At 50.6% G+C, this 20,226-nt stretch overlaps 8 protein-coding genes and 1 non-coding gene across 9 annotated transcripts; 2 read left to right on the top strand and 7 right to left on the bottom strand.

Annotated features, from left to right (window-relative positions):
* Window positions 1-960: 960 nt before the first annotated feature.
* ASPBRDRAFT_256920 (uncharacterized protein) lies at window positions 961-3,814 on the bottom strand. The gene is made up of 4 exons (XM_067622200.1): window positions 3,485-3,814; window positions 3,169-3,325; window positions 2,961-3,072; window positions 961-2,843 (listed from the first exon to the last, which is right to left on the bottom strand). The coding sequence occupies exons 1-4, from the start codon at window positions 3,491-3,493 to the stop codon at window positions 1,010-1,012; spliced, it is 2,112 nt and encodes a 703-aa protein (XP_067485356.1). The 5' UTR covers window positions 3,494-3,814; the 3' UTR covers window positions 961-1,009.
* Window positions 3,815-4,094: 280 nt separating this feature from the next.
* ASPBRDRAFT_191364 (putative glutaminase) lies at window positions 4,095-6,325 on the bottom strand (the record flags this gene model as incomplete). The annotated part of the gene is made up of 2 exons (XM_067620361.1): window positions 4,095-5,827; window positions 5,890-6,325. The coding sequence occupies 2 exons, from the start codon at window positions 6,323-6,325 to the stop codon at window positions 4,095-4,097; spliced, it is 2,169 nt and encodes a 722-aa protein (XP_067485355.1).
* A 560-nt stretch (window positions 6,326-6,885) lies between these two features.
* On the bottom strand, window positions 6,886-8,037 carry ASPBRDRAFT_114196 (putative NAD binding Rossmann fold oxidoreductase; the record flags this gene model as incomplete). Its single annotated transcript, XM_067616800.1, has 2 exons — window positions 6,886-7,626; window positions 7,711-8,037. 2 exons carry the CDS (start codon window positions 8,035-8,037, stop codon window positions 6,886-6,888), a joined length of 1,068 nt encoding a protein of 355 aa, XP_067485354.1.
* A 763-nt stretch (window positions 8,038-8,800) lies between these two features.
* On the bottom strand, window positions 8,801-9,349 carry ASPBRDRAFT_50895 (uncharacterized protein; the record flags this gene model as incomplete). Its single annotated transcript, XM_067626629.1, has 2 exons — window positions 8,801-9,078; window positions 9,157-9,349. 2 exons carry the CDS (start codon window positions 9,347-9,349, stop codon window positions 8,801-8,803), a joined length of 471 nt encoding a protein of 156 aa, XP_067485353.1.
* Window positions 9,350-10,561: 1,212 nt separating this feature from the next.
* Window positions 10,562-12,527, top strand: ASPBRDRAFT_25712 (uncharacterized protein; the record flags this gene model as incomplete). Its single annotated transcript, XM_067622203.1, has 3 exons — window positions 10,562-11,548; window positions 11,601-11,651; window positions 11,700-12,527. The coding sequence occupies 3 exons, from the start codon at window positions 10,562-10,564 to the stop codon at window positions 12,525-12,527; spliced, it is 1,866 nt and encodes a 621-aa protein (XP_067485352.1).
* Window positions 12,528-13,210: 683 nt separating this feature from the next.
* On the bottom strand, window positions 13,211-13,525 carry ASPBRDRAFT_50894 (mitochondrial 54S ribosomal protein bL33m; the record flags this gene model as incomplete). The annotated part of the gene is made up of 2 exons (XM_067626627.1): window positions 13,211-13,380; window positions 13,513-13,525. 2 exons carry the CDS (start codon window positions 13,523-13,525, stop codon window positions 13,211-13,213), a joined length of 183 nt encoding a protein of 60 aa, XP_067485351.1.
* Window positions 13,526-13,886: 361 nt separating this feature from the next.
* Window positions 13,887-15,187, bottom strand: ASPBRDRAFT_50893 (uncharacterized protein; the record flags this gene model as incomplete). The annotated part of the gene is made up of 2 exons (XM_067626626.1): window positions 13,887-14,629; window positions 14,701-15,187. The coding sequence occupies 2 exons, from the start codon at window positions 15,185-15,187 to the stop codon at window positions 13,887-13,889; spliced, it is 1,230 nt and encodes a 409-aa protein (XP_067485350.1).
* A 1,227-nt stretch (window positions 15,188-16,414) lies between these two features.
* ASPBRDRAFT_t17 lies at window positions 16,415-16,487 on the top strand. Its single transcript has one exon. It is a non-coding gene; the product is annotated as a tRNA-Lys (tRNA).
* A 3,136-nt stretch (window positions 16,488-19,623) lies between these two features.
* ASPBRDRAFT_50892 (uncharacterized protein) lies at window positions 19,624-20,226 on the bottom strand (the record flags this gene model as incomplete). Its single annotated transcript, XM_067626625.1, has 1 exon — window positions 19,624-20,226. One exon carries the CDS (start codon window positions 20,224-20,226, stop codon window positions 19,624-19,626), a length of 603 nt encoding a protein of 200 aa, XP_067485349.1.

Genomic DNA, 20,226 nt, shown 5'->3' with positions numbered 1-20,226 from the left:
AAGTAATAATACGCGAGTTCACTCTCTTTCTCTGATACTCTTTTTAACTACTGTAGTACTTACTGCTACTAGTACTAGTACTGGTAGTAGTAGTAGCCTGGTGATGGTGGTTCGTTCCATGCAGTGATCGCCGCACCCGCCCGGAATATATAACGAGTAGTATCCTCAGGCTGCAGTGGCAACTGAACACCTGCTCTTACAATCCGTCCAGTGGTTGCTTGGTCAAGGACCAGAGACCTTTACTTAGTAGGATATCTATAAGTAATGAATGATGTTTAGATCAGAATACCCAATAGCCGTAGTTACTTCCAGGTGAAACACTACTAATAGTGAGTGATACACACAACCGCATGAAGTTACAAGGGTATCGATATTGTGGTACGTTCCAGGACAAATATAGAATACAAAAGAATCCTCGCCGTCGGCCTTTTTTTGGTATGTTTCTTCTTTTTTTCGTTTTTGCAAAGTAACCTCAGATAATATCCCTTCGCTTTTTAAAAGATTCCCGTTCCCGCGGCCACCCAACAAAATCAAAGACCATAAGATCATACCAAGTGCAATAGCACACCCGCTCACCTCCGCCTGTTTCTCTGTCTCCGTCTCTGTTTCTGCCTTCGGATCCACACCAACGACTCCTGGGGTCCTAGGGATCCGAGTGGAAAATGGGGATTGACCAATCGAAGAAACCGATCAATCCCCGTCGCCAGCGCGAAGTGTCTACTAGGAAAGAGGAAGATGAATGGGAAAAGAAGTTTGGACGCACATCTCGCTGAAAAAGGACAAAAACAGGGTGAAATGAGGAAAAAGACGTCATTTAGCAAGTATCACAACAATAGAAAATTAAAATACCGATTGAAAAGCGTGAGATTAATGAAAACATGGAACAGGAAGAAAAGAGATGGCTGGAGGTAAAAGAACACTTTCGGAAAGAAAGATAAAATGGGGGGAATTGGAGAAAACAAAGGTGAACATGAATTCAGAAAGGGGGAATCAGGCACAATCACACACATTAAGCGTCGCCTCCCGTAGCGGCTGGCTTGTCGCCCGGTCCCGAGTCTGAAGTCGGAGCGCCTCCCTTGTTGAATCCACCGCGACCACCACGTCCGCCACGTCCGCCCCGGTCGCCGCGGCCAGCACCACCTCGGCCACGGAATCCACGTCCGCGGTTAGTCTCGCTGTCACTGGCTCCGCCGCTCTGGTACCCGCGCTGGGGAGCGTTGGCGCCGCGGTTGCTGCCCTGCCATGTACCGGCATTGCCGCGGTGACTGCCGCGGTCTTCGAAGAACTTGATGTTGGGCTTACGAGGTTGGCCAGCTGGGGTGGGCTTCTTGTGCTCGGGGGGCTGGCGATCGAGAGCAGCCTTGGCCTCGTCGACAGTCGCGAAGTGGACGACGTGGTTGTTGTATTTGCCCCACTTCTCAATCTTCACGATCTTGGCCTTGTCTTCCTCGGGGAAGAGATCACGCACAGCTTGTTCGTTCTCAACGTTCGAGACGAAGAGGCCGTTGCTCTGCTTCTTCTCAACTACAACCTTGGGCAACGGAGATTCGGACGGCTTCTCGGGCTGGGCGGTACCGTTGGCCTCGGTGGTCGTGGTTCTCTCCGGGGACGTCACGGCAGGCTGCGCAGCAGGGGCAGCGGCAGGCTGTGGCGTAGCAGGCTTAGGGATCACGGGAACGGGGGATGTACGAGCGGGAGCGGGAGCCTTGGCGTGTGCCGCGGGAGCCTGCTGTTGAGGGAGAGGACCCGTGCGGGCGGGAACAGGTTGAGCCTGACCGAACTGGGGAGCAGCTCCGGGAACGCGAGGCGAGGCAATTCCAGCAGGGGCGCCAGCGGGGACGGGAGCGGGCTGGGCTGGGGCAGCGGGCTGGGGCTTGCCGGTACGGTGGGCGAAGTTGAATCCTTGGGCGCGCATTTCGGTAGCGATGCGGCCCGACTCGATCTCAAGCACCAAGAAGCCGAATGCTGCATCCGCCAAATTGAAGTTCCACATGTTCTTGAAGGCGCTTTCGTCGACCTGGCCAGCTGCATTGCCGGGGGCAGCAGGTCCACCGAACGGGTTGCCACCGTTGGCAACGGTAGGCATTCTGTTGACTACCTCGAGAGCATTGTCTAGCAGAGTCTTCTGAGCCTCGTTCTGCGAAATGGCGGTCTCGACCTCGCCTCGGACGGTCTCCCACACATCATTGAAGGAAGCCTTGGAAGCGGCGAGCTTGCCCCGGTAGTGGTCGAGGGAGGGGTTGACGGAGAATTCGTTGTAAGACGAGCCGTAACGGAAGTGCAGGCCAGCGGAGACGGAGAAATCAGCCTTGAGCGTGACGGACAGCTGATTCAGCATACCCTCACGAGCAGGCGACGCGTGCGTGACGAAGATCCGGGTCTCTGAAGGGTCGTATACACGGTTCGCTGTGTCAATCAGCTCTCCCATTTGCAGCAAGGTTGTCCACATGGTGCCTTGACCACCAGCAATAGTAGTCTTGCCCTCGCCATTGTCGAAAAGCTTGTGCATCACAACCGCTCCTCCCAAACCCAGAAGACGGAGCTTGACACCGCCAATGTCTAGCAGCCGCGAGTTGGCCTCATCGATGATGTGCAGCTTGTCGACCTTGTACTCTCCCGAACGGAACTTCTCCAACACGCGAACATCCTCGCAGGCACCCCAGACAGTGTAGACAGGGACGTCGAGGGTGAGCCGCTTGTCGAGCAGCATGGGAAGCTCTGAGAGGGGTAGCTGATCGGGCGTGAATCGTTGCTTGATAGACTGCTGGGGAGGAGTCTGGGCAATAGTCCGCTTGACATTCTCGGGGAGCAGGGGAGAGTATTGGGCCACGTGCTTGAGAGTCCTAAGAGTCGGAACGCAGGTGTGTGTTAGTAGATCGGGTCACATGTTGGATCATGCATGAAAGCTCTCTAGCGGCTGAAAGCAGCTTCACGAATCGGGGAAGGGGAAAGCCACTGACTTATCTGCAATGCGCTCGAGCGAAGTGTCATCGTAGAAACCGAAGTCACCAGTGTGAATGATATGGTCTGCACGGGCCTGTCTGGCCAACTCATTCAAAGACTTCAGATTACCTGCGCCAGGGAAAAAGCAAAACAGATTTCCCAAATCAGCTCAATCGGGTCTACCAATCCGGGGATCGCTACCGGAGCTCTATCCGGACCACATACCTCGCACGTCCGCAATGCACAGCACTCTGACGGGACCATTCTGAATGATTCGACCATTGTTTGGGAGGAGAGGGGCGGCGCCGGGTACGGGACCAGAAGGAACAGCACCGTTCGGGAGGGGATAGCCTTGAGGACCGAAGTTGTGTGGAGGACGGGGCTAGACAAGAGAAACGCATGAGGTCAGCATGAGGAAGGCTAAAGTCTTATCTGAGCGCGTCGGAGGATCGCCAACGCGCGGTTTCAGAGGGGGGCATGACGTTGGACAGCCATCACAGCTTAGCTATACGGGGGCAGAAACAAGAGAGGGAGCACCTACAGAAGCCATGAGTAGGGACTGAAGCAGAGGTCGGAAAAGCGAGAAAGAAAGGGTCGAGGGTAGTTGATGATGAAGCAGAAGGAGAAGGAAAAGAGACGGGCGAGGGGAGAGGAAGAAGACGAAGAAAGACGACTGGGGGAGAAGGAAGCAAGCACGACGAGGCGGTTTGGAACACGGCGAAGAGAGACTGAGACTCGCTGCCAGCCGAAGTGAAGCCTCCCCGCTTATGTAAGCCCCAGGGGCAGCTTTCCAGCAAACGGGCGCAAGGGACAACAACAACAACAGAGTAACAGTAACAGGAATCAGTAGTAGGAGAAACACTCATGTACACAACAAAGTGGTAGGTGAATGATTTGACATCTAACTCAAGAAAAATCTGCGGCGGGTGTTCCCCTGGACTTCATTCACCACCGGGGCGATCTAGATAGATCTCCTCCCATCTACACAATGCCCAAGTGACACCTCAAATTGGGCCTAAACAGGAAGGTACCTGACAGCACTGGCACGACACATAGTTCATGCGATGATGAATATTAACGATCTCCACCTTATCTACTCTCTAGATATATTCACAATTAATAAGGGTGTACACGAAGTGTCTCTGCCTTATCTACAGATTCTCTCCCTGGTTCAAATGAATCTTCTCGCCGTCAATGCTCCCTTTGTTGGCCCCTTCACCAGACACCTGCCTCAAAACAGCAGCCTGAAGGGACTTGGGACCCTGTAGTGCCATCAATGCAAAATGACCGCCCACTGTTGGGCGAGCTCGGCATAACACAGGCACCCCAGGGCTCCGTCCCTTAGCTGATGTGGCGACGTACCGATCGGAGAACGGCCAATTGTGTTTTCCGTTAGTCATGAAGCTCCAGAGATCATCCACAAACTCAGTGCGAGTGTCAGTGTCGAAGGTGCCTGCTAACCACATGTTCCAGTCCGACTTGGCCCAGTCTTGCCGGTTGTCCAACGGAACCCCATATTCAGCCCGCACAGACTTGAAGAAGGTATTTCCCATGTCGTATGCTGCTTTGGGGAAGGTCTGAAGATCAAATAGAACATCCGGATAGAGGTTATAGGGTATCTTCCAAGATTCTGGCTTGTCGGGATATTGCAGCACGAAGTGCGTCTTGTTCCCGTCTGTGCCACGGCCCTGGGTGAAGAACAGATCCGCTCGAGCTTCTCCAATATGAGAATAAACGGAGAGTCCTGTCAGTTCGCCGAATGCCTTGATACCGACGGCCGCCTTGATGGCAAGGTTCGTCTCATTAGCAAGGGCGCCCGCCGCATCATTGGAAGACAGCTGCTTGGTGATATCAACGCCATTGTCGACCAAATAGTCTGCATGGCCCTTCAAGAGGTCGGTGTACTGAGCGGCCCATTCGGTGTCGCCTGTTGCTCGTACGTAGGCCAGGACCAGTATCATTAGATTTCCACATTCCTCGATCGGCATTGGCTCGGCCTTTTGGTTGTCGTGGCCGATGGCGTTGGGGTAATGCTTGCCCATGTCGTGGATGACATACGGTTTTTGCCAGCGGCCAGCAGCCAGGTACCTCATCATTGGTTCCAGCAGAAGTCGGATGTAGTCCGGGTCCAAAACGTAGTATATCGGGAAGGCAGGCATAATAACGTCCACTGTGTTGAGATTGCCATTGCTGGAAAGCTCCTTGATGAACGCCAGGACATCGGTGGTGTCAAGGGTGTCATTAGGAATAGTCATCTCTATTCCTCCATACGCTTGACGAGCCGACAGAGTGACAATGTCGGCATACTTTTGGCCAGCTACTGCTTTAGCTTGCTTGGCCATCTCCGCATCGAGCACCCGAGACTCTTGCAGAGCAGCGGGATAGTCGTCAAGGAAGTAAGAGACCGCATCATGGCTATCCGGGTACTGCGATCGGTAGTATCCGGTGTATGGCTTGCCTAAGTAATTAATAGATTCCTCACGCACATGTCCAACGGCAAATGTCACTGATGCTCCATTTTCAACCCTTCCTAAGTCGTGTGAAAGGGCCACGATCCCTCCTGGAGCCCATGACTGGCGGTTGTCGACCAGTTTCCCAGATTTAACAAACTGAGAACGCACATCGCCACGTTTACCGGACGAGAAAGAGAGTTGGGACTTAGAAGTCGGGCGAGAGGCGAAGATCGCCTCGCCCCAAGTAGCCATGTCATCTTTTTCAGAGTACGGGATGCCGTCCTTCGGCCCCAAGGAAAAGACGGCAGTGGATCCGATTTCGCGGAAACCGCGTATAGTGTTTTGTGGCTTGCCGGTCCATCTTCCGTCAATGCTGGAGTAAATCTGGATGCTCTTGGTAGAACCCTCCGAAACAGAGACGGTTAAGTAACCTTTCCACAAATTGGTCAGCTCTCTGAATGCAATAGGCTATGTTGAAGTTGAGAAATCTTACTGAAAGGGAGAGACTGCCGCAGATAGTTGGAGGGCGATATGGGCGAGAAAAAGTCTAATGTGAAAACCACCGAGCCAGCGGAAAGAGTAAACACTGAATGAGTCGCAGTATACTCGGCACTCTGAACGATAGCCGGACGGATGTTCTCGCCCGGATTCTTGACGCTCATCAAACTGTACGCCTGGCCATCGACGCGTGCCATGACCGACCAGGTGAGACTCTGTCCCGCCCAGAACTGAGGCTCCGCATATGGCAACGTCTGAACCTGATCGCTGGGCATCCATGTCGAGAGATACGGACTTCGGACTGCCAGCGGATAGGATGGCGGTAGCGCTGGCTGATGAACCACGGGAGCTCGCTCTCGAGGGGAAAATGCGGAGAGTATCATGGTAGTGAGCGAGCCAATACCAAGGCTCTTCGTGAAGTCTAGATACATGTTTGAACTACGTCCCGGAGATCCAGCCGTGGAGGTATTCAAATAACATGGAACGCAAGCTGTCCGCCAGCATGGAAGATAGCAATGGGGACAATGATGAATGAAGTGAAACGGAGAGTGGGGGAGCAAGGCCCCCCTGGCTGGCTGGATGGAGCTCGTCGATCGTAGGCGTCGTCAGCCGTGCATTTCGTCATTGGCAATGGCCGCCTGGCCAGACGCGCTCAGGAACCCGCCCATCCCCTGGGACATTTGACGACCACAGTGGAGCCAGTCACACCATCGATCAAAAACACCACGTTGGTTGGCGTTACAGACTGATTACCATGGAAGAGCTGGAACGGACGGTGTTGTTGAGTCGATGATTCGATGATCTCCTTGCAAAAGGCCGGGAATGCGGGGATGCCGAGTGCGGAATAGTGCCATTTCCCCAGCTTAATTTAACTAGTTAGTTGGTCTACGTACCGTACTTAGTAGTAGTGAAGAAGCACAGAGAGGTATTCTTAACATCTTGAATCATTTTCTAGACTCTAACAGTAAAATTATAACTGTGTCTGTCCACTCTACAACTGAGCCTTCTCAATCCTTCTACCGATCTCATCGAAGTGGATCTGCTTCCCTGTCACCAATGCCTCCTGGAGGTATGCACCAATCTCAACAGCTTTGACTGCGTTCGACAATTTGAGAGGCAGTGGTGTATTATCTAAACACGAGGCAGTAAATTCATTCGCCTCGTTCACAAAGGCACCTCCGAAACGCCCATGGAAATTCGCAGGGACCTCGCGAGTGATGCCTCCGCTGTGGTAATAGTTGACAAAGTTGCGTTGCGGGTTGATGTTGACAGAGAGCTTCCCCTCGGTGCCAATAACTTCGGTCGTATCTTCTTGTCCGTGGGGCATCATTCGAGAGCAGTAGTAGTAGGCGATCTTGCCATTGTGGAACTCAACGATTCCGACTGCGTTGTCGTAGTCCTTGTACTTCTTCAACTCGGGCTGGACGGCCGTGATTCCATGGGCGGAGATGCTCTTGGGGACCGAGTCCTCGCCCATGAACCACAATGTCAAGTCGATATCATGCACAGACATGTCAACAAACACACCACCCGACCACGCAGCGTAGGCGACGTAGAAGCCTGAGGGGTCGTACTTGTCGCAAGTCTGGCTTCTCACAATGGAGGGACGTCCGATCATGCCCTGGCTGATCTTATCGTAGACCTCGCGGTAGGAGTCATCGAATCTCCGAGAAAATCCACACATCACTTTCAAGTGTGGCTTGGTCTTGGCCTTTTGTGCAACTGCTCTGCACTATCAAGGAGTTAGTCCATATGCAATTGTAAGAACAAAAATGATAGCTAGGAAACTAGTCTGATGGAGAAGAATCGGACATACCACTTCCACATCAATCGACAATGGCTTCTCACAAAGAACATGCAGATCCCGGTCGATAGCCATCATCGTCTCCTCGGCATGCACAGAGGTCGCCGTCCCGATGACGACTGCTTGCAAGCCGGGGTGCTCCAGCATCTTGTCATAGTTGTCATACAATGTAACTCCATAAGGCTCTAGGTGTTGTCTGCCCCATGTAATCTCAGCAGGGTCGGGGGAGAAGGCTGCGACAACTTCGGCTCGCGGGGTCTGGTGTAGGAAGTTGTGGACATGGACCTTGCCTATCCGGCCCAGGCCAGCCATACCAACTTTCAGCTTTTGAATAGGCATTGTGAGATGGAAGTCTGCGGGTGATAGAGAAGAGTATGAGATTAGCTTTGAGAGTTCAAGATAAGCTGCTCACAAGATATGTCTGTTGAACGTGGACGAAATTGAAACCTGCAGAGCGGGATACACAGGCCTTATATGTTCTGGAGGTCTTGGAGTACATTGTCTTGGGTTTAGCCATCCTGATGGGAACAATTTCCTTGTTCGAACTCATGTGTATCTTGTCCTCCTTGAGATGCGCCGTAGATTGACACTTCGCATTGTTCATGCAATGGAGCGGAGAGAGATCATCTCCAATGGACAGTTTGTAGAACTAAAGCGGGTGGGGTTGCTCACTTCCAGACGGAAAGACTTGCCATTATCCACGAAGCATGGAATTGGCAGCTCTGATTGGACAACCCTCTGCAGCACGCCGCGGGATGTACCCACTCAGCATTGTTTGGGCAAGGCTTTCCATGGCAGCCATGGCAATGATGCTCCGCTACAGCCAGACTGGATGATTATCGGTGTGATCATTCTTGTCATTCCTTGCTCTGACGCTGCTACCCCATACTATGGGAGCCAATGTCAGATTTAATGAGTGCGGGGTACTCAAGATATACATCAAGAAATAGCGCGGGACAATGGTGAACCGACAAGAGACAAACTGAAAAGGACAATAACTGGAAAGAAAGTCATCACGCCGAGCTGCTATCAGTCAAAGGTATCACGGCTGGATTGCTGAGTTGTTTGAGATGGGCGACATGCTGTGGCTGAGTGGTTGTGTTTATGTGCGCCCGAAAGAAAAGTAAGATCCCCATCCTCTTTGCTTCATCCAAGCGTTCCTGTGCGGTCGGTCATGATTAACGCCTGCATCCTTCTCTACATCTGGCTGACTCTCGTCGTGTTTCAAGTTTTTGGGCGTAGATCTATCCCTTTCTGTCGGTGTATTGCCACTCAACGGCCTCTCCGTGGCTTCTGTGACTGTTTCATCTGATAAGAAGGGTGCTTTGGGTGTCTTCGACCTCCTCTTCGTCACAGTTATCAACACAGCAGTAAATAAAACTATGTCAACGGCGTTGTCAGCGACTGTTCGACCGCGGAATCTATTCTTGAGAGTGTATTGTATCTCAGGAAGCATACCACCGACAACCAAAACCACCGCCACGATTGTGCACAAGATAATCATTCCTTTGGAGGAAACACTTCGTGTGGCCGAATATGAGTCTGATTCGCCATCTCCATCTTGGCTGTCGACACTATTAAGCACACTCTGTGCGACCGCTGGTGATGACAGCACGATCAGCACCAACCACCACGGGCGTATTGAGTGCATGGAGTCACCGAGGGAGGAACTCTCTTGAGACAAGATGTATGATGCGCTGAGAGGTTTTGTGTCAATGATCGGCACCTAGGATGAGAGATAGTATCTGGGAGTAGTCAGAGAGGGGAAGAGCGCTCATCATATAATAAGGCAAGAGTCGATGGAGTCACCAGGGGTCGAGATCCGTGAAGAACTTGCTGGTGTACGCAGCACCGTGACATCTCATTCTGTGATAGGCTTAACTGTGACAGCCTAATTCCTGAAGATAGGCCGGAGTGTTTGGCCGTGTGCGAAGGTCCGGGATCATGCAGTTTCACTGGTTTGAGGGTGAAACGCAAACGTCAAATCGGAGACACGGAACTCGTCTTAGTGGGATATCGGCGCCAACTGCAACCACCAACTCCGCATAGCCTTTGGATTGTGTCCAATGGTAAGACATGCTTGACTGTCGATGCATGATGGCTCCATAAGTCTTCAGATGTTCTGCATCTGCTCGGGCGCAAGTGAGGCTGCGTCGGACCATTTGGACAAATGATCACAGTTATACAGCTGCGCTCAGGGAAAACTAAAGGCGACCTCACTTAGTTAGCCCTGCGCAATGCCATCTCTCCGGGAAGAAAACTGATTACCAGTCTTTCAGCCAGTGGCGGAGCTATACGTTGGGTAGCGTTAATATATGGCAGTGATAAGTGAGGTGAGGAATCAATAACATTGCCATCTTTTCCAACCACGCGTCTTGTCTGCCTTGTAGGACAAGAGTCATCCTTTTGACCAAACGCCAAAAATATTTCCTATGAAATACATCCTGGGTTCCATGGAGACGAGCACAGCAAAACTGGCGATCCCATATGGCTACTAAGCCATGATAACTGTAGTTAACAGTACCAATGCCGGATACACTATCCGTATATTGTGCAGTTCCGATTCAGTCTCGGGAGCAATGACGGAAAGCCATTACCTTGTTTCGATTCCGCAGCTCGTGACTTCCGTTTGTGCATTTGAAGTGCTCGAAGTCACGAGCGGCTATCCGCCTTGGTCACTCGAAGTAGTTCGCGTCTCTTCCTCTTTCTTTGGACGCGACTTGCACACCGAAGACGTGAACGAAGCCCGAAAAGAAGAACACTAAGCACTGTTCATCTCTGCTCTCAGGTTTCTAAACTCACATTCTTGCAAGTGTAGTCACTTCCTTTGTTCATGGGTGTTTTATTATCTCTGTCTCTAACTATGGATTTATTTCAGGTGATGATTAACCGAATGAAAGATCGCGGGCAAAGTGCAGTCGCTGCTTCTAGAGTTAAGGAGCAAATGGAGGCCAAGGTCTCAGAAGTGACAGAGGAGAATAATATGCTGAAAGGCCAGCTCGAGGCGTCTTGCCAAAAAATTCAGAAGCAAGCATCTCAGCTCGAAGCCTGCAAGTCCCGCATGGAATCATGGAAGTCGAGGGTCGCGAAGCTTAGAGACCTCTTGAATGAGATCGGCTACGATTTTCAGAATCTACACGGGGAGGCTATCAAGCTCAAAAGAACCAAAAAAGAATTGTTGACTGAGCGAAATGGAATAGCCGCCAGCATACAGGAAACCAGAGAACAGTTAGCTAAGGCTGCAACTTACACGGAACAGCGACGAGGTGAACTGTCAGAGATGGAGAGCGGAAATGAGCTGCTCAGGAAAAGCTTAAAAGACGCCGAGGAAAGAGCAGAGCATCTTTCCAAACAGCTGTCGGATGAGAAGAACCGATCAAGGCTTCTTGAGGTCTACATTCAAACCTGTTCCAAACCTCAGTCCACCAAATTGGATAAGATCATGTCGCATCAACATGAGATGAAGGGAGGTTTTGATGCTGCATTGTTTAATCTGGGCCAGCAACATGTTGCTTCCATTAAGGCCCTCCAAGAGAGTCTGAGCTGTGATCTCAGCGGCTGTCTAGCGGTACTCCAAGAATTGCGGGAGGGTACCTCATCAGCAAAGGCAGATAATGATGATGATTGTCGCGTCCGCAAGTCCGAAGCGGAAGCCACAAAATTGAGGGATGAACTCAAGTCGGTGGAGGCAAAGGTTCGTGCAGAGCTCAGTAGAGCTAGTATTATCTGTCGAGACAGGGAGCGAGCAAAACACGACCAGAAGGTCCATGAGCTCAAGCGAGAGAAATCCGAGGTTCAGAGTAATTTGGACAAGGTGTCCACGCAGCTGACCCAGGCACAACTGGCTCTCGTAAGCACCAGTCCCCGTTGTGAGGCGCAGAAGCATGCTGATTCAAGAAAAGACGGAATGTGAAGACAAGATGAAGAAGCGAGTGGATGAATTGGAACTCATGGTAGGCGAGCATTAAGCCCAGATACTATCTCATGGCTGACTGGTATAGGTTGGGTCCAAAGAAAAGGAGAATGAGAGTCTCAGATCTTACATAGCTGAGAAGACATCCAAGCTGGAGAGTGAGAAGTGGGAGGCAGCCCAACAGCCCTATGGCACTGCCCAGAATACCAACATTGTACCTTTTGCAAGCATCCGCGAACAGCCGCGGGTGGATAGCCCTGACTTTGCAAACGATGAGGATGAACTTGCAGCTCTCTTAATGCTTACTTCAGAGGAGAAGGTTTCGAATTGGATTGAGTCAACTAGTAAGTCTGATGAAGCCCAAGCGACAAGAACAGCCAACGTCGTTGTACAAGAAGAAACACTTCGGCCAATGAGTACTGCTGATATGATAGCTAACGGAGCTTTCACCACAGCTAGGGATGCCATGCCTCCGCCGGACTCTCAACCCCCGAAGGATAAGTCGGCAGTGGAGAAAACGGGCGGTATCGAAGAGAAAACAACTAAACCAAAAGCTGTCACTTTCGATGTAGAAAGTGCGGGCCTCAAACGCAAATTATCCGCGGGAAGCCAGCGGTTAATGGAGCCGCTAGAGGACAAACCAGTCCGTGTAACTCGCCGCACATATGCCAGGACTCACCAACACCTACCTTCAAACGAGTTGATAGAAGGAGCCCGTATTTATAATACCAGATCTTCCACCAGGGGACGTCAAACTGTGAGCATCCCGAATCTTCGCGACCGCATACCGGCCCCACCGAAGTATGTTTATGGAACCAGGAATGGAATTTGTCTCAGCCGGGGCAGCGACATGAAGAGACCAACTAGAGCTAGAGGGCGACAGTCAGCAAAAAGTGAGCCACCGCATCCGAAGTAGCAACAGGTAAACTAAATCCCAACAGGTGCAATGTACGAAGCTCGCTTCGGCGGAGCAACTGAGACCTGAATAAAATGTCAGGCGGCAGTCAGGTGAAGGAACGACGTGGTGGTCGACGAGAGATGTCTCTGCTTTTCATCAAATTGACAGTATCTGTGCTCCTTCTATTCATACGGCGGGATATCGAAAAGTGAAAGGAGACTATTCTTAAATCCGATTTCGCGATGCAGAATGTTTTGAGAGTTGTTCACAAATTGTCAAATGCAGGAACACAAATGAATGAAAACTGAAGATTGATTCAACCCAGGATGTCTTGCTCTAAACGCCACAATATAACACCGAAAAGAAGATACACAGCCAGCTCGGACGTCCACGAGAAACCGTTATGGTGCGACTCCCACGAGCATCCAAGCCACTGCACCGTCTAATATACATGATCGTCTCATATCGATTGAAGAAGAAAATGACTCAATGATGAACTGATTCCGAAGTTCAGGCCGGCAGTCGGTTTCGAAATCGGCATCGATATCGGTCTCTCGCGAAGTTTCATCTCATAGGAACCGTGGTGGGCAAAAAAGAACGCGCAGATGTATGTATATCCACCATCCAGCCGTGCGAAATATCCGAACCACCGAATCGAATGATATCAAAGAGCCGGGACCCTTCAAACCCAATCGATTTATTTATTTATTCCTTCCACCCTTCGTAGCCTCCAGAAACAAGACCTTCTTCTTGACGACAGGATCGTACTTGAGCATGCTGAGCGGACGGTGCGTACGGGGACGGATCATCGTGCGATAAAAGCCCGTCATGGCCATGGAGATGAGGCGCACTGTGATCGTGCGGGACTTGACTGTAGATTGCGATCGATGTGTCAGTCATGATTCAATGGTCTTTCTTTGCCCGCATTGTTACAGCGGGGGAAAAGACCAAACTTTCTGGGAAAGCTCTGGCGCAGGATGATGGATAGAGTGGGTTGACTCACCTTTCTTGGCCATTTTGAGGGTGTTTGGGGGAAGATTGAGCTTGAGGGGATGAGTTGCCTGGTTCCTTCAATTCGTGAGTTGCGGAGTTGCGCCGGAGAAGTTTGGAGGGATTGAGGATGGGGCACGTGATTGGGAGGTTTTCCTGATCGGGTATGGGTTGGTTCGGACGATTAGTTGGAGTGAGGGTCATGTGACTTGCACGTGGTCGGGTTTACGGAGTATACTGTCGTCAGATGAGATCACTTTGTAAAGGTGTTAGTAGTTCATTGTGCAGGTGTGATTGTTATTTAAGTGATGCCTAGGCTACAAAATCTACTATGCAAGTTTGAAACAGAAGTTAGCCCAGGCAAAATGCTAAGTGAATTAATTTATTCTAGGCAATGTCGATTTCGCGAAGCATGGTCTTGATCTTCGCAGCGAAAACGACACTACCCCATTTCATGATATCGAAGAGGTGGCGTACGAGTATCAAGCAATCGTCTATAATATTCAGCATTCCCGACCTGATGCACACCATAACAAAGGAGTTCGAGGCTGTTGAGGTGGCCCGGCGATAATGAACCCACAGTTCCCAATGTGGGCCCTGAGTGGTGACGGAGAAAGCCAAGTTCACCGGTAGTCCATCAGGATCTGGGGTTCCATAACTGAAGGGGTTTCCTTCTATATACGTGGAATAGCTTTTGTGGTAGTCTGAAAAAGCTTCCATGATTTTGATCGCTCTTGAGCCACACAGGGCGGCTTTGTTCTGGGCCTGATATAGACTCCCATCAACATGGGATGTTGTCTCGAGAATCAAGAATGGGAAGTGGATGCGCAGGGGTGTAGCGTGTGGGTCGGTAATTAGGACGGATAATTCCTGCAAGTTGGACAGCATGCTATAATAATCGCTGCTGCTTCTCTTGTGCTCGGAACCTTGCGCCAATATGCGTTCCGCTAAACCGACAGTTAAATAGGGATGAGAATGTCCTAACTCGAAGGCTGTGTCCGGTGGTTCTCCTGCACGGGTAGGTGAGATTGAGTTGCCTGCTCGGTCAGGAGTCTGCTGGGTAGACCTCTGGTTCTGAATTGGAGGACTGAGAGGAGCACAGTGGACGGGTTCCAGATCTCTACGCCATACTTTATTCTGAAAGGTTAGGTCTGGATTACACAGATGGAGAAAAGTAGGTAAATATGAGAGCTTGGCTTGCCTTGATCTTGCGAAATCCCGAGTTGAAAGAGATCTAAGTCCATAATGGAATATGACATTACCAGGTCCCATTCGGCTTGTAGTAGTGCAGGTCTCTGGGCGAGAAGAAAGGAACTGTGCCAGAGCCTTTCCGCGACTAGACGTATGTGGTCAACATCATTATAGTTCTCTGTAGTGGTAAACACATGGCGTGCTATATGATCATCGACAGCAGGGTCCCATGGTTCGTCTACTAGAATGTCGGCAAGCCGCAAATCATTGGCACGATATTGTGCGTCCCTGGGCGTAGGTACAGTGATGAACCTCAATGGATCTACCGGCTGTTCATTGCCTGCCGTAGGATATGTGGGACTTGTCTCTTCAGGTACGTCATCGGAGTTGCTGGGTTGAGGTACATGTTGGGCGCTTTCGTCGTGTTGGGCGAGATTAGCAATGAGTGGAGTGCTCAACTCATCCTTAGAGAGTATTTGTCGTCGCTTTCCCATCATCTTCGTAGATGGTGAGATCTTTTGTGTGTTTGGTGCCACGCGTCTGGTTGGTAGCGAAAGATAAAAGCACGAATTTGAAAGGAAATCTGTGGAATTTCACTTCTAGATATCATTCTCGGCTACGAAACCCTTAGGGGTTACTGCTATCACATGGAAGCCATAGTATTGGCTTAGTATAGGTATCACAAGTGGATGATCCCTGTTTGCCGCACTCAGTGCCCCCTCATTGTTGATACGATAGTATATATAGTTGGTGGTTGTATATCATAATGGAGTCTCATGATATGTGCTGCAGCACTCATCAGCCTGTGTGTTTGCCACTGTGCCTGTGTAGAGCGCGTCATAATGCTGACACTGCTGACACTGCCGGTCATGAAGGTGAAGGATGTCGTGGAACCAATAGTCTCTGTGTATGACACCGTAGTATCACTGGAACGATGCTTGTACTAAAAGGTACAGTTAGCAGCGGGATACTCGGACCACCAGTCCATATCATGATGTTCGGCTGGTCCAAAGTCAACTGTTGTAGCATTTATATAGAAGGCATAGAGTGAACCGCGAAAATCCACATCCACGCCCCTAGCCAAGCTGTGCTTGATAAATCTGCCTGCGGATACTGCGTGCCATTGTGGGGTTATATTTAGCCGGGTTGAGATCAATAGCTGCATGTCGTGACCCGAGGTGGCCAAGGCAAGAGCCCATATCATCATCCAGCCGGCAGGGAAGGATGTATAGCTTGATCCACTTTGATCTGTTCGCCTCTGATGGGCTCAGTAGTGCGAGACACAAGAAGGGTGGTAAGTCGTAGCACTGGTGGATGTTGTGCACGACGTCTTTGGGGTAGTCTGTTGCCACAGTTTCCGGTGCACGCTCATGACACGACTGCGCCGGCTTAGTTTGTGTTTTTGCTTGGAGTAGGGAGGCGTCCGTACATCACGGAACTCCTGGGATGCTTTCGCCCAATTTTCAACGAGCGCTCGACGTTGACGAACTTCGTAATCAATAACGCCTCTGAAATCAATTAGAATTTCCGGAGGGCATTCCACCCGGCCTGGGAAAGGGACGGGATGGGACGGGAATCATAATGGTGCGTTGACATCGGACTCACTGGTATAGTCACAGTCACCTGAATATATTCGAGAAAATGGAGCCAGAAACCGAATTGAAGCAAACAGTATTACAACCTTGCTCTTAGTTTATATTAAGTTCAGTTCCTTCACCGAACTAGCCCGGCTAGCTCAATCGGTAGAGCGTGAGACTCTTAATCTCAAGGCTGCGGGTTCGAGCCCCGCGTTGGGCTTTCTTTTTTGTTTTTATTTTGTTACGGAGTAGATAGATTGCTTGGATCGGTGGACCATCCGCTCGCTACCTGTGGGGCCATCCCATCATTTTTGCCTGCCAATGGCATAGATAGAGATTGTGTGGTCATGAATAGCTTCCGTATAGAAGAGAAAGATATATATCCGGTTTTACTTTTCCTGAGTATATTGCACTCTGAGCCTCTCACGTGGTTTTTATTTCAATATACCTTTCTACGGCCCCCTTCTCTCTGTTGAGGTCGGTAAAATTGAAAATCTAACCTGCAACATGCTCACCTCAAGCAGTCGTTGCGGGTTTCTACGACATCAAAGAGCCATTTCACCATGGCTTCCCGGCTCGGGAGATGCAGTTCTATAGGCAATTCTCCGAAACGTCCTTTGCAGGTTTCTGCCGCAATTGCGTCTAGGGGCATTCCCTGGCGGGATGATCATCGTCGCAACCTCTTCGAATCTTTCACTCTACGTTATTGCTCCTCCATGTATCCTACTACATGGGCTCTCGTGCTCATTGAGACACTACCCAGGTCATTCTATCGAATGATAGTATGATTCTTTCGGTTAATCTACGGTACTCGTTGCATGGTGCAGGAATCCCGTAGACCGCAATACCTGTTCTCATCTCGGAACATGTCCGCTCAGCCAGCAGCCCATTCTCATATGCCCTGTCTGATGCTACCTCAATGGCATTGCTGGCCACTTAATATACAGCATAAAGTATAATATCCGCACATACCAAATCCTCTCCAACCATTGGGCCACAACAAAGTATCCAGACGGTCTGGCAACTTGCTACGACATTGCTAATGATGGTGTGATACTGATAAGGTACTTGTTGTCCCGTGGGGAGATGAAGTGAAGATATCTTACTCCGAACAGAATATACATCCAGGTGGGTCTGGTCCCTATTCTCCAAGCACGCTACCTATTCAGTACATTATCATCTCCTGTTATGATCATCATCGACCACTCTAGATTGACGCGCACAGACATCTCCCCATGAATAGATAGCTAAATCATCCGATAGATAGCAAGCTGCAAGCGTCGATCTCACCAGTATGGAGTCTGGACACTACTACCACCACCTCTCTCCACCTTGGACAACTAACCAAGTTTCAGAATCAAACCAGCAGGAGCCTGCCCAACCCCGGCCGTGCTGAAGCTATTAGGTTTCATACTAGTCGGTGGCTTCGGAGAATTACCCCGTCTCTTACTGTCCCCGATAGTGGACATGGTACCTACCAATTGCAACTAGACAATGGGAATTGAAGCTATCCACAATGACCGAAAGGGGTAGTAGCACACCCCGGCATTATCTCCCACAACTGCCGACAGGACTATATATAGTGTACAGCACAGACCGTAAGTACTAGTAGTAGACTAGACCCTGGGTGAGTACCTGCCCAACAGCCCTGTACTAGCTACGAAGTACCTAACAAGTAACAACTCACAACAAGACCAGGAACAGTAGCAGCATCCGTATCAACATGATCCACTCTACACTAGCTACGATACTACTCCGTACTACCCGGCCCTAGGGCCCGAAGATCCGCCACGGAGGAAAAAGTACCACCATCACCACCACCACCACAATGATACTACGTATACACTATACACACCTTAATACCCACTTCTACCACAACATAGACAACCACCTGCTGTCTATTCTCGAATACGTACCCACTAAGTAATAAGTATAGATACAGTATCCACCATGTAACCACACTGTGACACTTCGAGACTCCGACTTCGAGTCGAGGCAAAGCCGGTGGAGTCACTGAACTACCCGCAGTGGAGACTCATTGATCCACCGGGTACATTGACAGAGGGACCACGTAGCTATTGAGCTATTCTGATTTCGACGGTGCAATATAACTATTTTACTAAGTAAGTAAGTAAAAATAACCAGCCCCCTGACTTATTACATGATGTTGTGTGAAATCAAGATTTGTTTGTTGTGTTGTGTTGTGTGTAGTATTGTTTAGAAGGTTTAGAGAAGTAGAGGAGTAGGCAGTATGCATAGGAAACAAGGATCAGTGCAGAATTCAGTAGGATTTGTTGGTATGTTGGCCAATAGGGTATATTGCAGGGCATGACTCACTCACTCACTATGTAGGTCCATGTACAGTGTACCAGGGTGTTAAGTGTCCTCTGTAAGAGTAAGCAAATGCACGATGGGGAATAAACTTTGCGCGGTTGGATGTTAGAGGTTGCTAAGTGCTAGGGGGGGACAGGGATAGAGCCGCAGTCCCGAAGGGGGGTTATAATATTGAGATGATATAGGATAGGATAGGATAGGATAGTACTAGTCTGTGTGCCTACTGGCTAGGCAGACAATGAGGCTGTCTACATGCTACTGGCTACTGGCTACGTTGCAGAAGAGTGAGACTTGCAGAAGACCACTTGGCAATTGTCAAATCAATGTCACGATTAAAATACAGCATCACTTATTGGACGCGTAAGCACACCAATCATTAAGACTTTAAGTACAAGACAAAGGAAATGCGGGTAGAACTCGGTCGAGTCCCCCCGATGGACAGAACAAATGAGGGGAAGGAGGATGATCGCGGTGGATCATCGGTCGGTGGGCTGCATGCAGGTGAGCTGCAGCCATCGGATGGTGGGCGCCGTTGAGCCACTTGCAGTAGGAGTGAGTCAGAGCTGCAGTGTAGTGTGCAAATGCAGAATTTCTGGTTGCTCAACAGTGAAGGAAATTCCTCCTTTTGCGTGCCTTTCTTTCTTTCTTTCTTTTTGGTGGGTTATTTTTGTGTTTTCCGCCTGTTTTTGTCTTTTGTTGCTTTGGTTCGTGTTCGCGTCTTCACCCCAAACAGGATAAGAAAAGACAGCAGGTCTGTAACAGAACAGCAAGCAAGGAAACCTGTTCCTCCAACAAGGATGTAGCCAATCTCTTGGCGGGGTATAAAAATATCCCCGAGGACCCAGAGATAAGCTGGCTACTATCGGGTTATGGCTCGTGCCAGTGTCGCAGGCTGGTCTAGCCTTTGCTGCGACGGGGCCGGGATAGGTGATAATGGTGACTTGTCTGCAACACGCAGAATTATCCACAATGGTGCATGCGTGAAACCTTAATGAGAGCATCAGACGCTCGGCTCAAGTTCCTCAGCGGTAGTAGTCGCTGCTCGGCCGGTAGATGCGCGAGGTCCGGTTGACACGCGCAATGCGGTCAGCTGCGTCGGCCTCATACAGAGACCCACGGCTGGGAGAGCTCCGCGGAGAGGTGTAGACGATGACCCGGTGGCGCCTCAGAGATCGTGGTTCGCGCTCAATGATTGCCGTACAGGCCACATCTTCGTGGGTGGTCGTCCGGCGCAGAGGGGTGGGCTCGTGGCTGATGATCGGCCGCTCACGAGCGGTGACTTCCTCCCTGACGCTCACGCGCAGACCGTTTTCGATTGCCAGGAGTAGCTGGCGAACAGCCACGCACTTTAGGGGCACCCGGACCAGGGTGGATCGGTTGCGCTCAAGGTCAACGACCGAGTAAATCTTTCCATTCTTGCTGCGGAGGTATTCGGTCACGTCCCGGGCATACTGGGTACCGCGCTTGCAGAGCGAGCGCTTCTCTTCGTACGCGGTCATCGGGTCTGCGCATCGAGTGCAGTGGTTGGCGTGGCCTTCGTAGGCCGAGATCACGTAGTTCTCGTCGTCCTCGGGGTCGCGCACGAGCACGACGGGCTCGGAGGGCTGCTCGATGGGAGCAGGCAT

The sequence above is a fragment of the Aspergillus brasiliensis genome (assembly GCF_001889945.1).
Source record: "Aspergillus brasiliensis CBS 101740 unplaced genomic scaffold ASPBRscaffold_1, whole genome shotgun sequence".
NCBI classification, from domain to species: domain Eukaryota; kingdom Fungi; phylum Ascomycota; class Eurotiomycetes; order Eurotiales; family Aspergillaceae; genus Aspergillus; species Aspergillus brasiliensis.
Note: the sequence above shows the minus strand (reverse complement) of the source record. Positions and strands in the feature narration are given on the sequence as shown.

Excerpts from the sequence above, each read along its gene's own strand:
- ASPBRDRAFT_256920 (XM_067622200.1), bottom strand. Across the intron at positions 3,073-3,168 it reads GTGCATTGCGGACGTGCGAG|GTAATCTGAAGTCTTTGAAT; the intron begins GTATGTGGTCCG and ends TCCCTGGCGCAG. Across the intron at positions 2,844-2,960 it reads CTCGAGCGCATTGCAGATAA|GACTCTCAAGCACGTGGCCC; the intron begins GTCAGTGGCTTT and ends TCCGACTCTTAG.